The sequence below is a fragment of the Geotrypetes seraphini genome, chromosome 14 (assembly GCF_902459505.1).
Source record: "Geotrypetes seraphini chromosome 14, aGeoSer1.1, whole genome shotgun sequence".
NCBI classification, from domain to species: domain Eukaryota; kingdom Metazoa; phylum Chordata; class Amphibia; order Gymnophiona; family Dermophiidae; genus Geotrypetes; species Geotrypetes seraphini.
In genome coordinates, this window is record NC_047097.1 from 61,175,964 (window position 1) to 61,196,920 (window position 20,957).

Below are 20,957 nucleotides of genomic sequence, written 5' to 3' on the forward strand. Positions count from 1 at the left end.
TATTGATTCCGAAACACTGTCAGTGTCGAGTCTTCGAGTCTATGCAGTGCCACGACCAATAAAGTGTACTTTGAAGTACTGTTTACCCATGGCTGAATTATTGGCAGAGCCCGTTGAATTTGACCTTCACACTGGACGGCCTGTGGAAGCAATTTCCACAGAGAAGTGCAAAAAAGTTGAGGATTTTTGACGGGTTTCAGTAGTTGAAACCCAAGCACAGTACCAGGCAGAGCTTTGGATTCTTGCCCGGAAATAGCTAAGAAGAAGAAAAAATAAGGTTTTTTTTTTAGATTGACTCAGGTTGGGCAGACTGGATGGACCATTCATCTGCCATTATCTACTATGTTATCCTCATGACTCTTCCGTTGTGCCGTGCTTCTGTCATTGTTAAGGCTTTTTTGGGCTTTCTCTTCAGAGAAAGGAAAATGGTAAAACCAGAGGACATAATTTGAGGTTGAGGGGTGGTAGATTCAGGGGCAATGTTAGGAAATTCTACTTTACGGGGAGGGTGGTGGATGCCTGGAATGCGCTCCCGAGAGAGGTGGTGGAGAGTAAAACTGTGACTGAGTTCAAAGAAGCGTGGGATGAACACAGAAGATTTAGAATCAGAAAATAATATTAAATATTGAACTAAGGCCAGTACTGGGCAGACTTGCACGGTCTGTGTCTGTGTATGGCCGTTTGGTGGAGGATGGGCAGGGGAGGGCTTCAATGGCTGGGAGGGTGTAGATGGGCTGGAGTAAGTCTTAACAGAGATTTCGGCAGTTGGAACCCAAGCACAGTACCGGGTAAAGCTTTGGATTCTTGCCCAGAAATAGCTAAGAAGAAAAAAATTAAAAAAAAACAAATTTAAATTGAATCAGGTTGGGCAGACTGGACGGACCATTCAGGTCTTTATCTGCCGTCATCTACTTTGTTACTATGTTACTATGTGTCTAGGAATGAAGCAGGAGCAGCACTTAAAGAATTTATACAAGAGCCTCGGGGGCAAATTACTACTAATAAAATTGGCACTAATTAGCAGTTTTGCATAAGAACATAAGGATAGTCTTACTGGGTCAGAGCAATGGTCCATCAAGCCCAGTAGCCCGTTCTCACGGTGGCCAATCCAGGTCACTAGTACCTGGCCAAAACCCAGAGTAGCAACATTCCAGAGTCCCTAAGAGCAACAAAAGATTCTAGAACCCCAAAGAGTATCAAGATTCCATGCAGAATCTCAAAGAATAACAAGATTCCGGATCCCCAAATAGTAGCAACATTCCATGCTACCAATCCAGGGCAAGCAGTGGCTTCCCCCTTGTCTTCCTCAATAACAGACCATGGACTTTTCCTCCAGAAACTTGTCCAAACCTTTCTTAAAACCAGCTACGCTATCCGCTCTTACTACAACCTCTGGGCAATGCGTTCCAGAGCTTAACTATTCTCTGACTGAAAAAAAATTTCCTCCTATTGGTTTTAAGAGTATTTCCCTGTAACTCATCGAGTGTCCCCTAGTCTTTGTAATTTTTGACAGAGTGAAAAATCGATCCACTTGTATCCGATCTACTCCACTCAGGATTTTGTAGACTTCCATCCTATCTCCCCTCAGCCGTCTCTTTTCCAAACTGAAGAGCCCTAGCCTTTTTAGTCTTTCCTCATACGAGAGGAGTTCCATCCCCTTTACCATCTTGGTCGCTCTTCTTTGAACCTTTTCTTGTGCCACTATATCTTTCTTCAGATAAGGAGACCAGAATTGAATGCGATACTCCAGATGAGGTCGCACCATGGAGCGACACTTAGTATTCTATAAGTTGTGTGCTGAAATTCCAGCACACACAAATTCAAGGGAGGTGTGGGCCTGGGAGGGGCTTGAGTGAATCGGGGGCGTGTCAGGCAGTTACATGCCCAGGTTATAGAATACCAGTATTTTACACACCAAACTGCCTACAATTAAATGCTGTTTGAATGTGTGTGAAGATGTGATGCTGAAGAGCTTTGCCCTGATGCAGTATTTAGCAAAACATGTATGTCAGAAGTAGTTGGAACTTGGCAATAGTTAACATCCCAGCAGTTTTGAAATATCATCAGAATCGCGAATAGGGACAAGATAACAGGAAGCAGAGAGTGGGCATTAATGGGAAGTTCTCCGACTGGGAGATAGTGACTAGTGGTGTACCCCAGGGCTCAGTACTTGGACCGATCCTTTTTAATATTTATATCAATGACTTGGAAAACGGAACATCCAGTGAGATCATCAAGTTTGCAGATGACACAAAACTCTGCCGGGCAATCAGATCGCAGGAGGATAGTGAGGAACTCCAGAGCGATTTGTGTCGGTTAGAAAAATGGGCGGAGAAATGGCAGATGAAGTTCAACGTGGAGAAATGCAAGGTAATGCATTTAGGTAGTAAGAATAAGGAATATGAGTACAGAATGTCAGGTGCAAGTCTGGGAAAAAGTGTACAAGAAAGGGATCTGGGTGTACTGATAGATAGGACCCTGAAGCCGTCAGCACAATGCGCGGCAGCGGCAAAGAAGGCAAATAGAATGTTGGGCATGATAAAGAAAGGAATCTCGAGTAGATCGGAGAAAGTTATAATGCCGCTTTATAGGGCAATGGTCAGACCCCACTTGGAATACTGCGTCCAACATTGGTCTCCCTACCTAAAGAAGGATATAAAACTGCTGGAGAGGGTGCAGAGACGAGCAACCAAACTAGTGAAGGGTATGGAGAAACTGGAATATGAGGATCGACTTAAAACACTGGGATTGTTCTCCCTTGAGAAAAGGAGACTGCGTGGGGATATGATCGAAACCTTCAAAATACTGAAAGGAATCGACAAAATAGAGCAGAGAAGATTATTTACATTGTCCAATTTGACACGGACAAGAGGACATGAAATGAAGCTAAGGGGGGGCAAGTTCAGGACTAATGTCAGAAAGTTCTGCTTCACACAGAGAGTGGTTGACATCTGGAATACTCTCCCAGGGGAGATTATTGCAGAATCGACAGTCCTAGGCTTCAAGGGCAAACTAGATGCATATCTCCTTGAGAGAGGCATATAGAGATATGGTTGGCTATAGGGTAAGCCAGGTGTATACCTGGCAGGGCCTCCGCGTGTGCGGATCGCCGGACTTGATGGACCGAAGGTCTGATCCGGAGATGGCGCTTCTTATGTTCTTATGTTCTTATGTTCTTATTATTATGGGTTATGAGTTTTTGAACATTTGGAGTAACAAGATTATTTAAACATTTAAAGGAATACATGACATATTTTCTGGTGTCGCCATGAAATTTCCCACCCTTTGAAAATCAGGAGTGGGACATTTCATGGCGACACTAGAAAATATTTTTTCACCGAAAGAGTGGTTGATCGCTGGAATAATCTTCCACTACAGGTAATTGAGGCCAGCAGCGTGCCAGATTTTAAGAAAAGATGGGATTGGCATGGAGGAAGTTAGGGGGTGGGTCATTGGTGTGGGCAGACTAGATGGGCCGTGGCCCTTTTCTGCCGTCATTTTCTATGCTTCTATGACATGTTATGGGACCACTTAAACATAGAAAACATGATGGCAGATAAAGGCCAAATGGCCCATCTAGTCTGCCCAGCCGCAGTAACCATTATCTCTTTCTCTCTCCAAAAGATCCCACGTGCCTATCCCAGGCTTTCTTGAATTCCAACACAGTCTCTGTCTCCGCCACCTTTTCTGGGAGACTGTTCCACGCATCTACCACCCTTTCTGTAAAAAAGTATTTCCTTAGATTACTCCTGAGCCTATCACCTCTTAACTTCATCCTAAGCCCTCTCATTGCAGTTTCCTTTCAAATGAGACTCAACCCAAACGCATTTAGGTATTTAAACGTCTCTATCATATCTCCCCTATCCTGCCTTTCCTCCAAAGTATACAGATTAACACCTTTAAGTCTGTCCCCATATGCCTTATGACGAAGACCACACACCATTTTAGTAGCCTTCCTCTGGACCGACTCCATCCTTTTTATATCTTTTTGAAGGTGCGGTCTCCAGAATTGTACACAATATTCTAAATGAGGTCTCACCAGAGTCTTATACAGAGGCATCAATACCTCCTTTTTCCTACTGGCCATACCTATCCCTATGCACCCTACCATCCGTAGCCCTTTCAGGACCAAGGGACATATTTGTCCCATAACTTTAAAGTCCTATAAATTTTGATTGGGATAGTCTACAGTTCTAAATTTGATATGTACGGATTCCATATGATACTGCCTTTATGTAAACAAACTGGTTCCGACATTCATTCATTAGCGTCGTTGCCAGATTGACGAGAAGATTCACTTGCCACACTGTCCATAAGCCAGAAGTGTGATTTTTTAAATAAAAATAATGATATTTCACAAAAAAAAAATCAATTTTTTGGCATCTGCAAGCCCTTTTTACCATAAAAATGTCGTCAAAACCACAAAAATTGGCCTACGATCCTTATGGTCCTGAAAGGGTTAAAAAGGGGCTAGATTCCGTACAAACGTAAGGAAGTTCTTCTTCACCCAGAGAGTAGTGGAAAACTGGAACGCTCTTCCAGAGTCTGTGGTAGGGGAAAACACCCTCCAGGGATTCAAGACAAAGTTAGACAAGTTCCTGCTGAACCGGAACGTATGCAGGTGAGGCTGGACTCATTTAGAGCACTGGTCTTTGACCTGGGGGCCGCCACGTGAGCAGACTGCTTGGCAAGATGGACCACTGTTCTCACCCAGCAGCGGCAATTCTTATGTTCTTCTAGCTTCCGCCATCACCTTTTCAACCTGTTCGGCCATCTTAAGGTCATCACATGCAATCACACCCAAGTCCCGCTCTTCTGTCGTGCACATAAGTTCTTCACCCCCTAAACTAAGGAAGCTTGTAATGGAAATCATCATAAGTGATAGTTTGCCCTATGTGTGGAACTACCTTTGAGGCACCTTTGGAGAGGAGGAGTGGCCTAGTGGTTACAGCAGCTGCCTCCGCACCCTGAGGTTCTGGGTTGGATTCCCACTGCAGCTCCTTGTGACTCTGGGCAAGTCATTTAACACTTCATTGCCCAAGGTACAATGTAAGTACAGTACCTGTCTAAAATAAGTAAATATCTTTGATTGTAACCACACAGAAAAGGCAGTATATCAAGTCCCTCCCCCCCCCCCCCCATCCCCTTTTGTCATGAAGAACAACTTTGGTATCACTATGATAATTTATTATTGGTTTGATTATATTTTCGTGATGCAATTAAACATCAGGATTTATACCAGTCATGGAGCTGGCATACATACATAAGAACATAAGAAGCGCCATCTCCGGAACAGACCCTAGGTCCATCAAGTCCGGCGATCCGCACATGTGGTGGCCCCGCCAGGTGTACCCTGGCATAGTTTTAGTCCCCAGATCGCTCTAAACTTCTCGTAAAGAGAAGTGCATCTAGCTTACCCTTACCCATGTCACTTCATGCCACTTATAAGGAGATGTACATCTAACTTACCCTTAAATCCTAGAACGGTGGATTCCGCAATTACCTCTTCTGGGAGAGCATTCCAGGTGTCCACCACTCGTTGCGTGAAGCAGAACTTCCTGATATTTGTCCTGAACTTGTCCCCCCTTAGCTTCAGTCCAAGTCCTCTTATCCGTGTCACAATGGACATTGTAAATAATGTTTTTTCCTGCTCTATTTTGTCGATTCCTTTCAGTATTTTGAAAGTCTCGACCATATCCCCTCGCAGTCTCCTCTTCTCAAGGGAGAACAACCCCAGTCTCTTAAGTCTTTCCTCGTAATCCAGGTTCTCCATACCTTTCACCAGCTTTGTTGCTCGTCTCTGCACCCTCTCTAGCAGTTTTATATCCTTCTTTAGGTATGGAGACCAATGCTGGACGCAGTATTCCAAGTGCGGTCTGACCATCGCTTTATAAAGCGGCATTATGACTTTCTCCAATCTACTCGTGATTCCCTTCTTTATTATGCCTAGCATTCTATTTGCGTTCTTTGCTGCTGCCGTGCATTATGCCGACAGCTTCAGTGTCCTATCGATTAATACCCCAGGTCCTTTTCCTGTTCAGATTTTCCCAGAGTTGCACCCGACATACTATACTTGTGTTCCTTATTTTTTCTGCCTAAGTGCATCACTTTGCATTTTTCCACATTAAACTTAATCTGCCATTTATCTGCCCAATTCTCCAATCGGCTCAAATCACTCTGGAGTTCCTCACTGTCCTTCGGCGATTTGATGGGCCGGCATAGCTTTGTGTCATCTGCACCTAATGTTAGAGGCATAAATATGGACTTATGCCAGCATCCGATAAGTACCGACACACAGCAGAGTCTTATGGATACAAAACCTATATGTAGAAAGTCAAGAAATCTTCATACAGAGAATCTGTATGTATCCAAACTTTTAAACATACAGAGTAGTGGCACCCAAATCATCATCGGTCTCGTGTAAATATCTTATAAACATTAATTGAATTTTCAAAATTCAATTTTTCAAAATTCAATTAATATTTATAAGATATTTACATGAGACCGATGACTTTCATAGATTACTGAGCTGATTTAAATCTGTTAGCATCCTATAAGGGCAGTTGCATGCACAACTGCCATTATAGATATGGCCCCTAGCGTACGTCATCCTGGCGCCTACATTTTGGTGACCTTTCGAGAATTTAGAGCACTTTGCCTGCGTGAGTAGGGGAACTAATCATTTGCACCGTAGGTTTTGATTGCAGACTCGTTGTGTAGTATAAGTTTAAGGAGAGGGCAGTGGTTATTTCTTTTACTGAAAAGAAAAAAAAAGAAGAATTAGGTCAGGGCAAGCTGGGGCTCGTGCCTTCCACTCCGTCGCAGTGGAGAAAAGGATGCAAGTTCAGGAAGGATCTATTTTCCGGATCAGTGACCTGGCACAACATCACCACTGGGCCAGGGTGCCAAACGGAATCAAAAGCTTTTGCAAACTCAATAAGGCGTGCAAATAGTCTCCCTGAGGGAGTGTGCTTTGCTTGCATGTTAATCAGCATCTGTAAGCCACAGATAGAGTCAGCGGTTCTGTGTTTGGGAAGGAGCACAATTTGTTTTCTGTCAATGTTTTTGCAACTCATTAGAGCAAATGGTTGTGGTTGCCGTATAAGTTGTAGGTGGCATCTTTTCATCAGACTAACTTAATCCATAAGAACATCAGAATAGCCTTACCGAGTCAGGCCAGTGGTCCATCAAGCCCCGTATCCGGTATTCATGGAGGCCAATCCAACCCCCGCGCAACACGTTAGTTAAAGAGGGGGCAAGTCACAAGTACCTGGTAAAAACCCAAATAGTAGCAGCATTCCATGCCGCCAATCCAGGGCAAGCATTGGCTTCTCCCAAGTCTGTCTCAACAGCAGATTATGGACTTTTCCTCCAGGAACTTTGTCCAAACCATTTTTTTTAAACCAGCTACATTAACCGCTCTTACCACATCCTCTTGCAACACGTTTCAGTGATGAAATATTTCCGAAGGGGGTGTGGCTGGGAGCGGGGTCACAGGTCCTCTTTTTGCAGGAAGAAATATGGTAACCCTATACTTTACTATTTAAAATGGTGGAAGGGGGTAAATAAATAATAATAATAAATATAGATGCTCCACTTAGTAATTTGAGAGCACTATGTCGACGGAAGAAAAAGCCTCAGGTATTATCATGGTAGAGCATAAATGCTCAGACCTCCTCCACCCACATCATTGGCGAAAAACTTCCGGGGAGAATGGACTGGTACCACTAATCCATTTTAGTGCAGGACTAAGATAACCAGCTGTATAAGTGATACAATACTTTAGCCTTTGAGGACTTGAGTTGAGTTGGTTGAAAGAATTTTCCTGTATTTTTCTCTTTTTATTTAGATTGAATATGATTTATATTGGATATAGGTCGTATCTATACTAACTAACTTTCTGTACAAGTGATTACTTGGTATGTCATTTGAAAATTAATAAAATAATTAAGAATACAATACTTTAGCCAACGTTTCACCGTACACGACCGTTTCTTCAGGGCTTTATCGATTTTCACTTTCCCACACAAGTCTGTAAAAACAAGTATATGTGTGAAAATTTTTTCACATTTGAAGGAAAATACTACACACAACAGATGGGGGGGTGGCCACGGGAGCCACGATGAAACCATCAATTGCTAACTTATTTATATCTGATTTTGAAATAAAGTGGCTTTTAGAAAATCCTTTCATTAAGATGTTTTCCCACTGGCCTAGATTTAGAGATGACGCGTTCTTTATTTGGAATGGCGATCGTGTACATCTAGAAGTTTCTAACATGGCTGAACAGTTGCCACCTGAACATAAAGTTTGGTATGCAATGTGATACAAACAACATAACATTCCTGGATGTTAAGATCATACGACACGATATGGAATTATTCACCACAGTACACAGAAAGGAAACGGACAGAAACACGTTTTTACATTATGCGAGTTTTCATCCACAACATTTGAAAAATAATTTACCGATTTCACAGTTTTTGAGCTATAAACGGCTCTGTGGCACTGTGGTTGAATATAAAACACAATCTAAAATCCTGAAGAAAAAAATTAAAACAACGAGGCTACCCTAATCAAGTCTATCATAGAGCGTTATATGCCGATAGAGACTTAGGGCTCCTTTATGAAGCTTTGTAGCACGCGCTAAACCCACGCTTCGCGGCTAGAACTAACGCCGGCTCAATGCCGGCGTTAGCGTCTAGCGCGGCCGTCAGTTTAGCGCACGCTATTACACGCGTTAAACTGCTCACGCGGCTTCGTAAAAGGAGCCCGTAATGTTTATTGATAAGGGGCTATCAGCAATAGATAAAACAATGACATGTACAGTCAAATTTGGTCAGAAATCCCATCAAGCGGGCAGAATCCTTCATAAACATTGGCCTTTAATACAGATGTTGCCACCGTTTAAAAAGCGCAGTCTAAGATTAGCCTATAGAAGGGGAGTGAATTTAAAATTACATAAGTATACAAAGTATAAGAATGGATAAAAATAAGATTATATCAATCAACTTCAGTTACTTTACACATTTACCTTCTAGCTCACATTTAGGAAGGTTACCATATTTGAACGAAATAAAGATAATCAATATTTAAAGAAATTCCAAGTAATAGTCATACAAGTACAATTCTTAAAAAAAAAAAAAAAATTCCCTTTCCTTTATTCTACTGGTATTTCCAATTAACTCCAAAAGAAAATCAGTAACTATCAGTTATTACTTATGAGATTCTTGAACTAATAAAAATTGATCAAGTTGTAATAGATCCCCAAAAAATATAATCTTTTTCCTGATATTTAATCAAACATTTACATTTATCCATTCTTATACTTTGTATACTTATGTAATTTTGAAAATTATAATAAATAAAAAAAAAAAGAAGAAGGGGAGTGAATTTAAAAGAACAGCTCAGCTCCGCTGTACTGAAGGATAAAGACAGTAGAGCTAGAATACAACCTTGGCACACTGCAATAAGGTTATTATTATTATTATTATAAACCAGAAGAGATATACATTTAAATATGAGATAACACAGTGGTCCCCATGAATATGCATGAGAGAGATTTGCGTATAATGGAAGTGACAGGCATGCAAATCTGCTCCATGCATATTCATTAGGGCTAGCCTGAAAACCCGATTGGCCTGGTGGTCCTCCAGGACAGGGTTGGGGACCACTGAGATAACATGCATTACTGAATTTGTAATATATTGTATAGTGCAGGGGTAGGGAACTCTGGTCCTCGAGAGCCGTAGTCCAGTCGTGTTTTCAGGATTTCCCCAGTGAATATGCATGAGATCTATTTGCATGCACTGCTTTCAATGCATATTCATTGGGGAAATCCTGAATACCCGACTGGACTACGGCTCTCGAGGACCGGAGTTCCCTACCCCTGGTATAGTGTGTCCATGCTCTAAGTTTATGTAGGTCAAACGAGTAGACAACTAAGGATCCGGTCAATGAGCATAGAAGTGCAATTAATAGGAAAACCACACAAGCCCCGATGGTGCAACATTGTCTTCTAGAATATAATCATGATTTTTTTCAGCTCCATTCTTATGTGCTTGATCATGTAGAACAGTGGTTCCCAACCCTGTCCTGGAGGACCACCAGGCCAGTCAGGTTTTCAGGATAACCCTAATGAATATGCATGGAGCAGATTTGCATGCCTGGCATCTCCATTATATGCATATCTCTCTCATGCATATTCATTAGGGCTATCCTGAAAACCCAACTGGCCTGGTGGTCCTCCAGGACAGGGTTGGGAACCACTGATGTAGAACACGATAAACGGGGGGGGGGGGGGGGGAGAGGGAGGGGGGGCAATAGACAGTTATATCTTCAGCAAAAGCAGTGGTTCCCAAACGTGTCCTGGGGGACCCCCAGCCAGTCAGGTTTTCAAGATATCCCTAATGAATATGCATGAGAGAGATTTGCATATAATGGAAATGACAGGTATGCAAATCTCTCTCATGCATATTCATTAGGGATATCTTGAAAACCTGACTGGCTGGGGGTCCCCCAGGACAGGTTTGGGAACCACTGAGCAAAAGGAACAACGATGGATTTATGAACTCGACTCCGTAATACCTAAAGGTTTAAATATGTGTATTGACTGGTATTATTTCTACTAGAGTTGTGATCTGTAAAGTATACTACTTTAGAAAAAAAAACCGCGTTTCTGAGAAGATCTATCCAGGACAGCTCTGACTGAGCCAGCCAATCAGTGAAGAGTAGCCAACGTCCCCCTCGTAAGTGACGTGGAGTAGATTGATTGGTGAAGCTCTCTTTAAATTAAGCAAGAGAAACCACTACAGCGACAGGAAGCTGGTGAGAGAGAGGAAGCGGGCAACGCAGTGAGTACCGTGGTTAGATATATCTATTAGATATTAAGGGAAAAGAAGGAGATACATAAAACATCTGAATAGACTTGTTTTTACAGACTCGTGTGGGAAAGTGAAAATCGATAAAGCCCTGAAGAAACGGTCGTGTACCGTGAAACGTTGGCTAAAGTATTGTATCACTTATACAGCTGGTTATCTTAGTCCTGCACTAAAACGGATTAGTGGTACCAGCTCATTCTCCTCGGACGTTTTTTTGCCAATGATGTGGGTGGAGGAGGTCTGAGCATTTATGCTCTACCAAGATAATACCTGAGGCTTTTACTTCCGTCGAGATAGTGCTCTCAAATTACTAAGTGGAGCAACTATATTTATTATTAACCCTTTACTGTATACACAGTGGATTGCTCACATATTACATTACATTACATTAGAGATTTCTATTCCGCCTGTGCCTTGCGGTTCTAAGCGGATTACAAAATTGGGTGAAAACTGGACATTTCCAGGGAGTTTACATATCAGATATATAACATATACATATCAAGTTTACATATCAATAGCAATACATACAAATTAGGAAGATTATTACATAACGTTGAGGGAAGGAATATTCTGGCTACGGATGGAGGTTGCTTACATAGCGTTAAGAGAAGCAATATTCTGATCCCGGATGGAGGTTGTATTTTTAGGTTTCTGAATATGATTTTGGGGAAGGTTTGAAGAGTTTGGCTAGGCCCGCAGGGGTGTCCAATGTCGGTCCTCGAGGGCCGCAATCCAGTCGGGTTTTCAGGATTTCCCCAATGAATATGCATGAGATCTATTAGCATAAAATGAAAGCAGTGCATGCAAATAGACCTCATGTATATTCATTGGGGAAATCCTGAAAATCCGACTGGACTGCGGCCCTCGAGGACCGACATTGGACACCCCTGCCGCTAGGGGATACTATAGGGGTGGTGTTTATGAAGGGGTATGCGTGTGCGTGTAGGTTAGAAAGATGGAAGGTGTTTTTTGAATAGAAGAGTTTTGATTTCTTTTCGGAAAACTTTGATGTCTTGTTGTTTTGGTCAGCAGTTTGGAGACGGTTGGGTCAATTTTCGCAGCCTATCATGGCATGGCAGGAAGTGACTGAGTCTCTTAAATTCTAAGTGAGAACAGCATGCAACAAATTTTAGATCTAAACCAGGGGTGTCCAACCTGCGGCCCCATGAAGCGTTTTGTGCGGCCCCGGTCGAGGGTGATGCAGTGTTTTCCTCTGCTGCCTCCGGGTGTTTACTGTCTTGCCGGCTCCCTCCTCTGTCTTGCTGCAGCGTTTGCGCACTTGTGCGGCCCCAGAAAAAAATTTTTTTTTTCAGCCAATGCAGCCCAGGGAAGCCAAAAGGTTGGACACCCCTGATCTAAACCATAAAAACTGGTATGAGGGCTGCCAGGAGCAGACAGCCTGAAAGTGCAGGAAAGCTCTGCGCCAGGGCTACTGCACTCCACTTTTTAACACAGCTTAGTAAAAGGGTCCCTAAGGGAGTCATCTTTCTCTGGAAAATGTTATCATGCTCTTTTTCTCGGTGACAGGTCAAAAGCGCGCGACGACAAAGGCACCGCAAGGCGGAAGCGCGCCGAAGAAAAACAGTATTTTAAAGGGCTCCGATGGGGGGTTGGGGGGAACAGAGATCGCGCTGGCATTGGGGGGGGTTGGGGGGTTGTAACCCCCCACATTATACTGAAAACTTCACTTTTTCCCTAAAAAAGAGAGAAAAAGTTGTTTCCAGTAAATGAGGTGGATTACAACCCAGCAAAACAAACCCTCACTCGTAAGGGTAAATCTTCCAAAATTTCATAAAATAATTTCTTCCAGGGTTTGTTTTGCTGTGATATTTCTAATTACCTCACTTCCCGTCTTCAACACCTTTGCTGTTAGAGGATTACAACCCCCCAAACCCACAACGCCGGCGCGATCTCTGTTAAGTAAAGTGGAGAGGTTCCCCACCAACACCCCCCCATCGGAGCCCCTTAAAATATTGTTTTTCTTCGGCGCGCTTCCGCCTTGTGCTCAGTTGTCTGCGCTGGGTTGTCGGCGCGCCTTTGTCGTCGTGCGCTTTTGTCTATGAACCCTTTTTCTCTGTAATATGTAATGATATGTGATACATGCCATTCAATTTTCCCTTGTTTGACTGATACAGCATCCTTCGTCATAGTTTTTGCATTGTATCACTTACTCAACAGTCATAGAAAAAGCATGATTGAGAACTGTCTGGTCTGAATCGTTCCTGCCGGGTTTTGGAAAGTCCGTCCAGGAACCCAGACATTCCTCTAAAAGAGGACATGTCCTGGTTTTCCTGGACATCTGGTAATCCTTACTACAGACGTTTTTAGCTTGACCACCCACTTTTTGAGCAATCAAAAATATTTGCAGGATAAACCCACCATTATTTGAAAAGAAAAAAAAAATGGTATGCGAGCTTACTGTTAATGATGTCACAGTGATATATACAGGGTTACCAGATTTTCCGTAACAAAAATCTGGACCCATGGCCCCGCCCCTAGGACCGCGCAGCTACGCCCTGTTCCACCCGAGTCATGTCCCGTTCTGCCCCCCTGCCCCGCCCCCTCAACCTGTTCGCTTGTCGGGAGGGCATCTGGGCATGCGCTGGTGTGACGTGATGACGTCACGCACATGCCTGTGACATTGCTGGGTGGCATCCGGGCATGCACAGATAAGAACATAAGAACATAAGAAGTTGCCTCCGCTGAGGCAGACCAGAGGTCCATCTCGCCCAGCGGTCAGCTCCCGCGGTGGCCCATCAGGCCTATTGCCTGAGCAGGGTTCATAGACAACGGCGCGAAAGACAAAAGCGCGCGCCGACAATTGAGCGCAGCGTGCGCCGCTGCTCTGCTCTAAATTACAGTTTTTAGGGGCTCCGACGGGGGGGTTTTGTTGGGGAACCCCCCCAGTTTACTTAATAGACATCGCGCTGGCGTTATTGGGGGTTTGGGGGTTGTAACCCTCCACATTTTACTGTAAACTGAACTTTTTCCCTAAAAACAGGGAAAAAGTGAAGTTTTCAGTAAAATGTGGGGGGTTACAACCCCCCACACCCCCCACAACGCGGCGCGATGTCTATTAAGTAAACTGGGGGGTTCCCCCCACACACTCCCCTCGTCGGAGCACTAAAAACAGTAATTTAGAGCGGCGCGGTGGCGCGAGCTGCGCTCAATTGTCTGGGCGCGCCTTTGTCCCAGCGCGCTTTTGACCTGACACCCCTGAGCAGTGGTCCCTGCCTATTTCTATAACCTACCTCTACTCCTATCTGTACCCCTCAATCCCTTTGTCCTCTAGGAACCTATCCAAACCTTCTTTGAAGCCCTGTAACGTGCTCCTGCCTACCACAGCCTCCGGAAGCGCGTTCCATGTACCCACCACCCTCTGGGTGAAAAAGAACTTCCTGGCGTTTGTTCTAAACCTCTCCCCTTTCGATTTCTCCGAGATGCCGTCCTGACGTCGCTGCTAGCTGGAAGCTTTTCAAAACCTGGACAAAGTGGCAGGTTTTGAAAAGCCGTCCAGACCCCCTGACGTGTCCTTTAATAAGACATTAACTATATTTTCTGAGGCCCTCCAAGAACCTACAAATCCAAAATGTGGCCCTGCAAAGGGTTAGAGTTTGAGTCCACTGATATAGAGCTTTGTCTGGAGAGCAATGTTGGAGGCCTAGCATAAGCTCCACCCAAAGCCACAAACAGTCGCTGAACTCCAGGAAGTACTGCAGATGATCTGGGACCACCTGCCACAGGGACCAATCAGCAAGGCAGACGCCTAGATTGTGCCTGCATAATCACTAACATAAGTGTGCCTGCATAAACACTAACATAAGTGTTTTAATTGGCACAATAATCGATCACGCCATTGAAAACCAATTAAAAACAGATTTTTTAAAAATTAGGCGCCACTAGGGGGGGCCTCCTGGACTGGAGCTTAGGGATGCCAAATTCCGGAAGTGGGCATGTTTAGGGGTGGTGCTGGACTTCAGAGTCACTAGGCACCGCTGCAAGGATCCTAGGCTCTGGTTAATGCCAGCCTGTATAACCCTGGCCTACATTTCTGGCACCTAGGCTCCTCGCTAGCCATGATGCTATAAACGGTGCCAGTCCAAGAGTGACACACGGCAGGCGCCGCTTACTTAGGGTTGCCGGATTTTACTAAAGTAAAATCTGGACCCCTCCTAGACCTGCACCCAGCCCCGCCCAGCTCCACCCATCCCTGCCCTGTTACGCCTCAGCCCCGCCCCCCACTGCCTGCTCTCGTCAAAGTGCCGGGTTTTGAAAATCCAGATGTCTGGTTACCCTAGGCTTACAGAATCAGCCCCTCTGAGCATTCACAGTGTCTCTGAAATTCTAATATAACACATTATTAACTGTACTAGTCTTTAAGCCCGTTACATTAACGGGTGCTAGAGAAGATGTCTGTCTGTCTAGTTTTTTTTTCTTTGTCCTTGGACGCTGCCTGTCTGTCATTTTTTCTGTCTGTGTCTCTCCCTATGTCCTTAGTGCCCTCAGTGCCTCCTTCCTATGTCCTTAGTGCCCCTTCCTATGTCCTTAGTGCCCCCAGTGCCTCCTTCCCATGTCCTTAGTGCCCCTTCCTATGTCCTTAGTGCCCCCAGTACCTCCTTCCTGTGTCCATAATGCCCACAGTGCCCCAGTGCCTCCGTACTGTGTCCTTGTGCCCCAGTGCCTCCGTACTGTGTCCTTAGTGCCCCCAGTGTCTCCTTTCTATGTAATTAGTGCCCCTAGTGCCTCCTTCTCGTGTCCTGGTTCTCAGCCTGTTTGCTCTATTGGGCTACTCTTACCTTAAGTTTAATGCTTCGAACATTAAACATTAAGCTAAAAGTAGCTACAGTTCCAAAATGAGTGAGATAAATAGTGTAAACCATTTCCAGGAGATGACAACAAACCGTGACTTATTTCTCTCTTCAAGCTCCTTCAATTAGCAGCTCTGGGGCTACTCAGCTGAGCACACTCTTCACCTCATAAATCAAGAGGGCAGAAGATTCAAAGCTCTCCTTCTCACCCAGGCTAAAAGCTTAGTCTAGAAATCCTACATCTGGGCCTCACTTAGTTGGCGATTCTTTCATAGAATAAGTTCATTTATAAGCAGATCCGATTATTGCATTCTTAAACAAAAGCACAGCTCAGTACTCAGGGTAGGAATGGTCTGGCTGACTCCCTTGCCAGAGTTATTTTTCAGTTTAAAGGTGCCGCCGCAGCTCCTCTAATGATCCCCGCCTGCATCGGAAGTCTTCTCTGAAGCAGGTGCGGCTCGTGACAGGAGCCGCGGCGGCACCTGTAAACTGAAAAATAACTCCGACAAGGGAGTCGGCCAACTGGCAGTTAAATTTGGAGCTTCGGTCTGGCCTGCTCCCTGCTCGCCTTGCGGTATTGTATTTTTTAGTTGAAAGATGCGGCGGCAGCTCCTCTCATGATCCCCACCTGCGTCGGAAGTCCGACGCAGGTGGGGATCGTGAGAGGAGCCACCGCCGCGTCTTTCAACTAAAAAATACGATACCGCAAGGCGAACAGGGAGCAGGCCAGACCGAAAAAACAGAACCCTAAGCACGCATGCGCACTCCTACCTGCGGGGTCCTACATCTCACGGAAAACGGACGCACGCAGGTGGGAGTGCGCATGTGCGGCTTAGGGTTTTATTATATTAGATTGTTTGAATGACATTATTTTACTGTGTTTTAGCTCGAACATTTTTAACGTGCAAAAATTGCTGGGACTTCAGTAACATCAACATAGCTTAAGAACATAAGAACATAAGAAGTTGCCTCCACTGGGTCAGACCGAGGTCCATCTCGCCCAGCGGTCCGCTCCCGCGGCGGCCCATCAGGTCTGTGACCTGTGAAGTGGTTTCTGACCACTTTTATAACCTACCTCAAGTTCTATCTGTACCCCTCTATCCCTTTATCCTCCAGGAACCTATCCAAACCCTTCTTGAACCCCTGTACAGAGTTCTGGCCTATCACTTCCTCCGGAAGCGCGTTCCATGTGTCCACCACCCTCTGCGTAAAAAAGAACTTTCTAGCATTTGTTCTAAACCTGTCCCCTTTCAATTTCTCTGAGTGACCCCTAGTGCTTGTGGCTCCCCTCAGTTTGAAGAATCTGTCCTTATTTACTCTCTCTATGCCCTTAAGGATTTTGATAAATCTCTCTCTATGCCCTTAAGGATTAAGATAATGAAATGCTGTTTAATAGCAATACATAAGTATGATGACTAAATAAGAATGTAAAATTTCTTATCGAAATTCAAAACGGTTGCTGAGAAAACTTCTGTTAGGGGTGAGGATACTAAATAAGGGAATGCTTCCTGAATCAGTGCTCCCCAGAAAACATCACCTGTTAAACTTTCCATGAAGCATCAACATCTGTCTTATCATTCCCTCTGTAATTCCCCCTCTCGTTCAGTTTGTCTATCTTGACTAGATTGTAAGCTCTTTGGAGCAGGGACTGTCTCTTCTGTGTTTTGATGTGCAGCGCTGCGCATGTCTAGAAGTGCAATAGAAAAGATTAGCAGTAGTAGAAGCTGTCTGAACGCTCAGTGACATCACAATGCATCTGGGTCATACCCACAATTCTTGATGACATCATAACAGAGCTGCATATGGTTTCCTCAGCACAGGAGAACTGATGGACCTTCTTGTCCAGTTTGTCTGTCTTGACTAGAATGTAAGCTCTTTGGAGCGGGGACTGTCTCTTCTGTGTTTTGATGTACAGTGCTGCGTATGTCTGGGTCATACCCACAATTCTTGATAACATCATAACAGAGCTGCATATGGTTTCCTCAGCACAGGAGAACTGATGGACCTTCTTGTCCAGTTTGTCTGTCTTGACTAGATGGTAAGCTCTTTGGAGCGGGGACTGTCTCTTCTGTGTTTTGTCTTGTAGCGCTATAAAAATGATTAGCAGTAGTAGAAGCTGTCTGAACGCTCAGTGACATCACAATGCATCTGGGTCATACCCACAATTCTTGATGACATCATAACAGAGCTGCATATGGTTTCCTCAGCACAGGAGAACTGATGCATCTTCTTGTCCAGTTTGTCTGTCTTGACTAGATTGTAAGCTCTTTGGAGCGGGGACTGATGGACCTTCTTGTCCAGTTTGTCTGTCTTGACTAGATGGTAAGCTCTTTGGAGCGGGGACTGTCTCTTCTGTGTTTTGATGTACAGTGCTGCGTATGTCTTGTAGCGCTTTAGAAATGATTAGCAGTAGTAGCTGTCTGAACACTCAGTGACATCACAATGCATCTGGGTCATACCCACAATTCTTGATGACATCATAACAGAGCTGCATATGGTTTCCTCAGCACAGGAGAACTGATGCATCTTCTTGTCCAGTTTGTCTGTCTTGACGATTGTAAGCTCTTTGGAGCGGGGACTGTCTCTTCTGTGTTTTGATGTACAGTGCTGCGTTTGTCTTGTAGCGCTATAGAAATGATTAGTAGTAGTGGTAAAATGGCATAAATCTATAGGGGCTTACTTTTGTGCCTCACCCTGTAGTACCTGTTTCCTGAAACAGTGCAGAACAGTTTGCTGATGTTACTGTTGACATTCAGCCTCTATCATTCTTTGGATTAGTAGGATTTCATGATCACAGACTCTCAATATAATTATGTCCCCCCCCTCCGCCCCTCTTTAAGTGCTGAGTAAAGCAGGATCCAGCAATAATGCATTACAGCCAAGATTCATACTTTCACCCTTTGAACACAAGACTGTAACTTCAGAAGTCACATTCCCAGTCTATGAGCGCACTGGGACCTGTATGAGTGCCAGGATCTACACACCTAATCTCTGAGCCCAACCACTAGTCTCAGGCAATGTTGTGCGATATTAAGTCACTAGTAATTAGACATGCGCAGCGCTGTACATCAAAACACAGAAGAGACAGTCCCTGCTCCAAAGAGCTTACCATCTAGTCAAGACAGACAAACTGGACAAGAAGATGCATCAGTTCTCCTGTGCTGAGGAAACCATATGCAGCTCTGTTATGATGTCATCAAGAATTGTGGGTATGACCCAGATGCATTGTGATGTCACTGAGCGTTCAGGCAGCTTCTACTACTGCTAATCATTTCTATAGCGCTACAAGACATACGCAGCACTGTACATCAAAACACAGAAGAGACAGTCCCCGCTCCAAAGAGCTTACAATCTAGTCAACACAGACAAACTGGACAAGAAGGTGCATCAGGAGGGGGAATTACAGAGGGAAGGATACGACAGATGTTGGTGCTTCACAGACTGTGTTATTCGTGGAAAATTAACAGCTCTTATGGAGGTGATGTTAAGTTTTCTGGGGAGCACTGATTCAGGAAGCATTCCCTTATTTAGTATCCGTCAGCCCTAGCATTGCTAGCAATCAGTAGTTTTGGTTGCCATAACTAATGTCAGCAAAGGCCTATGGGAAATTATATCAATCTGACTCTGGAATGTTGATGCAGAATTCTGGGCTCCTGCACCGAATTCACATCCATTAAGCATCCAGCCAGACTACTTTAAGCTGAGAAGTAACTCGCGACTGTAATTGATTACTTTTGAAGAGTAACTAGCAAAACACTGGTGTTGGGACTTCAAAATCCCACCCTCCATGCCCAGCATGAGCACACATCCGTGCACAGGCGCCAGTACTCACACTTCCATTCTGATTTTTTTATGTCTTCCTGCAGTTGTCATTGGATCAGATTAATGGGCTCAGTCCTGTGATGTCGAAAGAGGTGGAACTTTGTGACCTTGGAGATCTAAGTCTCGCCTCCCCTAGTACCCGGGCATCGCACCACACCAGAGATGTTTCCTTAGGCTCTAAGGACGGCTCCGAAAATGCCACTGTGGCTTCCATGTATAATCTCCTGCAATGCACCCTTCAACGGGCAGGGCTTCCTGAAACGGTGGATCGAACCAAGCAACCCAGAACAGGTGAGGACCCCAAGAAACCTGCCCCTTGGGATTTCTAAAACTATATACTGTATTATACTGGCCAACCCAGAACCAATTATACCCCTAAAAAAAATACTGTAAGAACTGGATCCCTGAAATCAACCCAGGTAGCCCTCTCCAAAATCTGTTCCACAGTGATCCTGGGTAAGCATTTCAGGGCATTGCCTCCCAGCCCCCTTACTTATTTTTATCAGATTCTTTGAGATACTGTCTTTCTGTGTAATAATCAAAGTGGTTTACAGATTGTATTCAGCTACTTTCTATGTCCCTAGTGGGCTCACAGTTCAAGTTTTTGGAACCTGAGGGCAATGGAGAATTAAATGACTTGTGTGTAGGATTGCAAGGAGCCATTAGGTTACTCTCTGGTATTTAATGGCATCCTCCCATTCCTGACTCCTCCCTCAGGCCCACCCTCCAAACCTTTATGGGAAATAGGAGCAATGTCCACGCACTCCTGCCTCTAGTGCCACCATCTTGAAAAATGGCGGTGCTTTGCCCCATGCAATGCATCAGGAAGGGCCTGTCTGCCTTATAAGGGAGGGGAGGGAGCCACTAGGGTAAAATGAATTACTGTCAACTGTGGGTAGGGGGAGGGTTGAGTCACCATGGATGGGAGGAAAGGAGCCACTAGATCACCAGGTTCAGGTTCTTTGGTTCAGGGAAGGAGGGAGGGGGAAAGGGGAGCAATGCAGATGTCGATATTTCAATACATTTTTTGCTAAATGTCACCCCTCCTGTCAGTATGTGAGCCAATCACTGCTCACTCGCTGATAAAAAGGGTGACATTTAGCAGTGAGCTGCAGATTACTGCCATGATTTGAACATGACTGAAAACCCACCTTTTTGATATAGCTTTCAATCTTTAACCCCACTACTTTGCCTTCCAATCCAGCCAGCTGATTAACCGTTCCCCTTAACTGTATCCGTGACATCCTGTTTGTCATTGGGAAGCAGAGCTGAGATTGTGATGTCATAATGCCTCATTCCACCAATAAGAGCCAACCTCATCAGTGATGTCACAATGGCTTGATTGTTCTGTACTTCCCTCTGCCCTCCAACCCAGCCAGATTAACCGTTCCCAGCCCACTGCCCTAACCACTGGAGAACTCCTCCCCAGTTCAAGGTACTATGTTTT

General features: G+C 44.6%; 1 protein-coding gene across 5 annotated transcripts in view; it reads left to right on the top strand.

Annotated features, from left to right (window-relative positions):
* CARNS1 (carnosine synthase 1) overlaps positions 1-20,957 on the top strand; it is a 97,696-nt gene that overhangs the window by 25,330 nt on the left and 51,409 nt on the right. For 4 of the 5 annotated variants that reach the window (XM_033919996.1, XM_033919997.1, XM_033919995.1 and 1 more), the window contains one exon: positions 19,555-19,801. In XM_033919996.1, the coding sequence (XP_033775887.1) occupies positions 19,555-19,801 (247 nt within the window). Of the gene's footprint in view, positions 1-10,829; positions 10,854-19,554; positions 19,802-20,957 lie in introns of those variants that run through there. The other variant, XM_033919998.1, reaches the window with a different exon arrangement.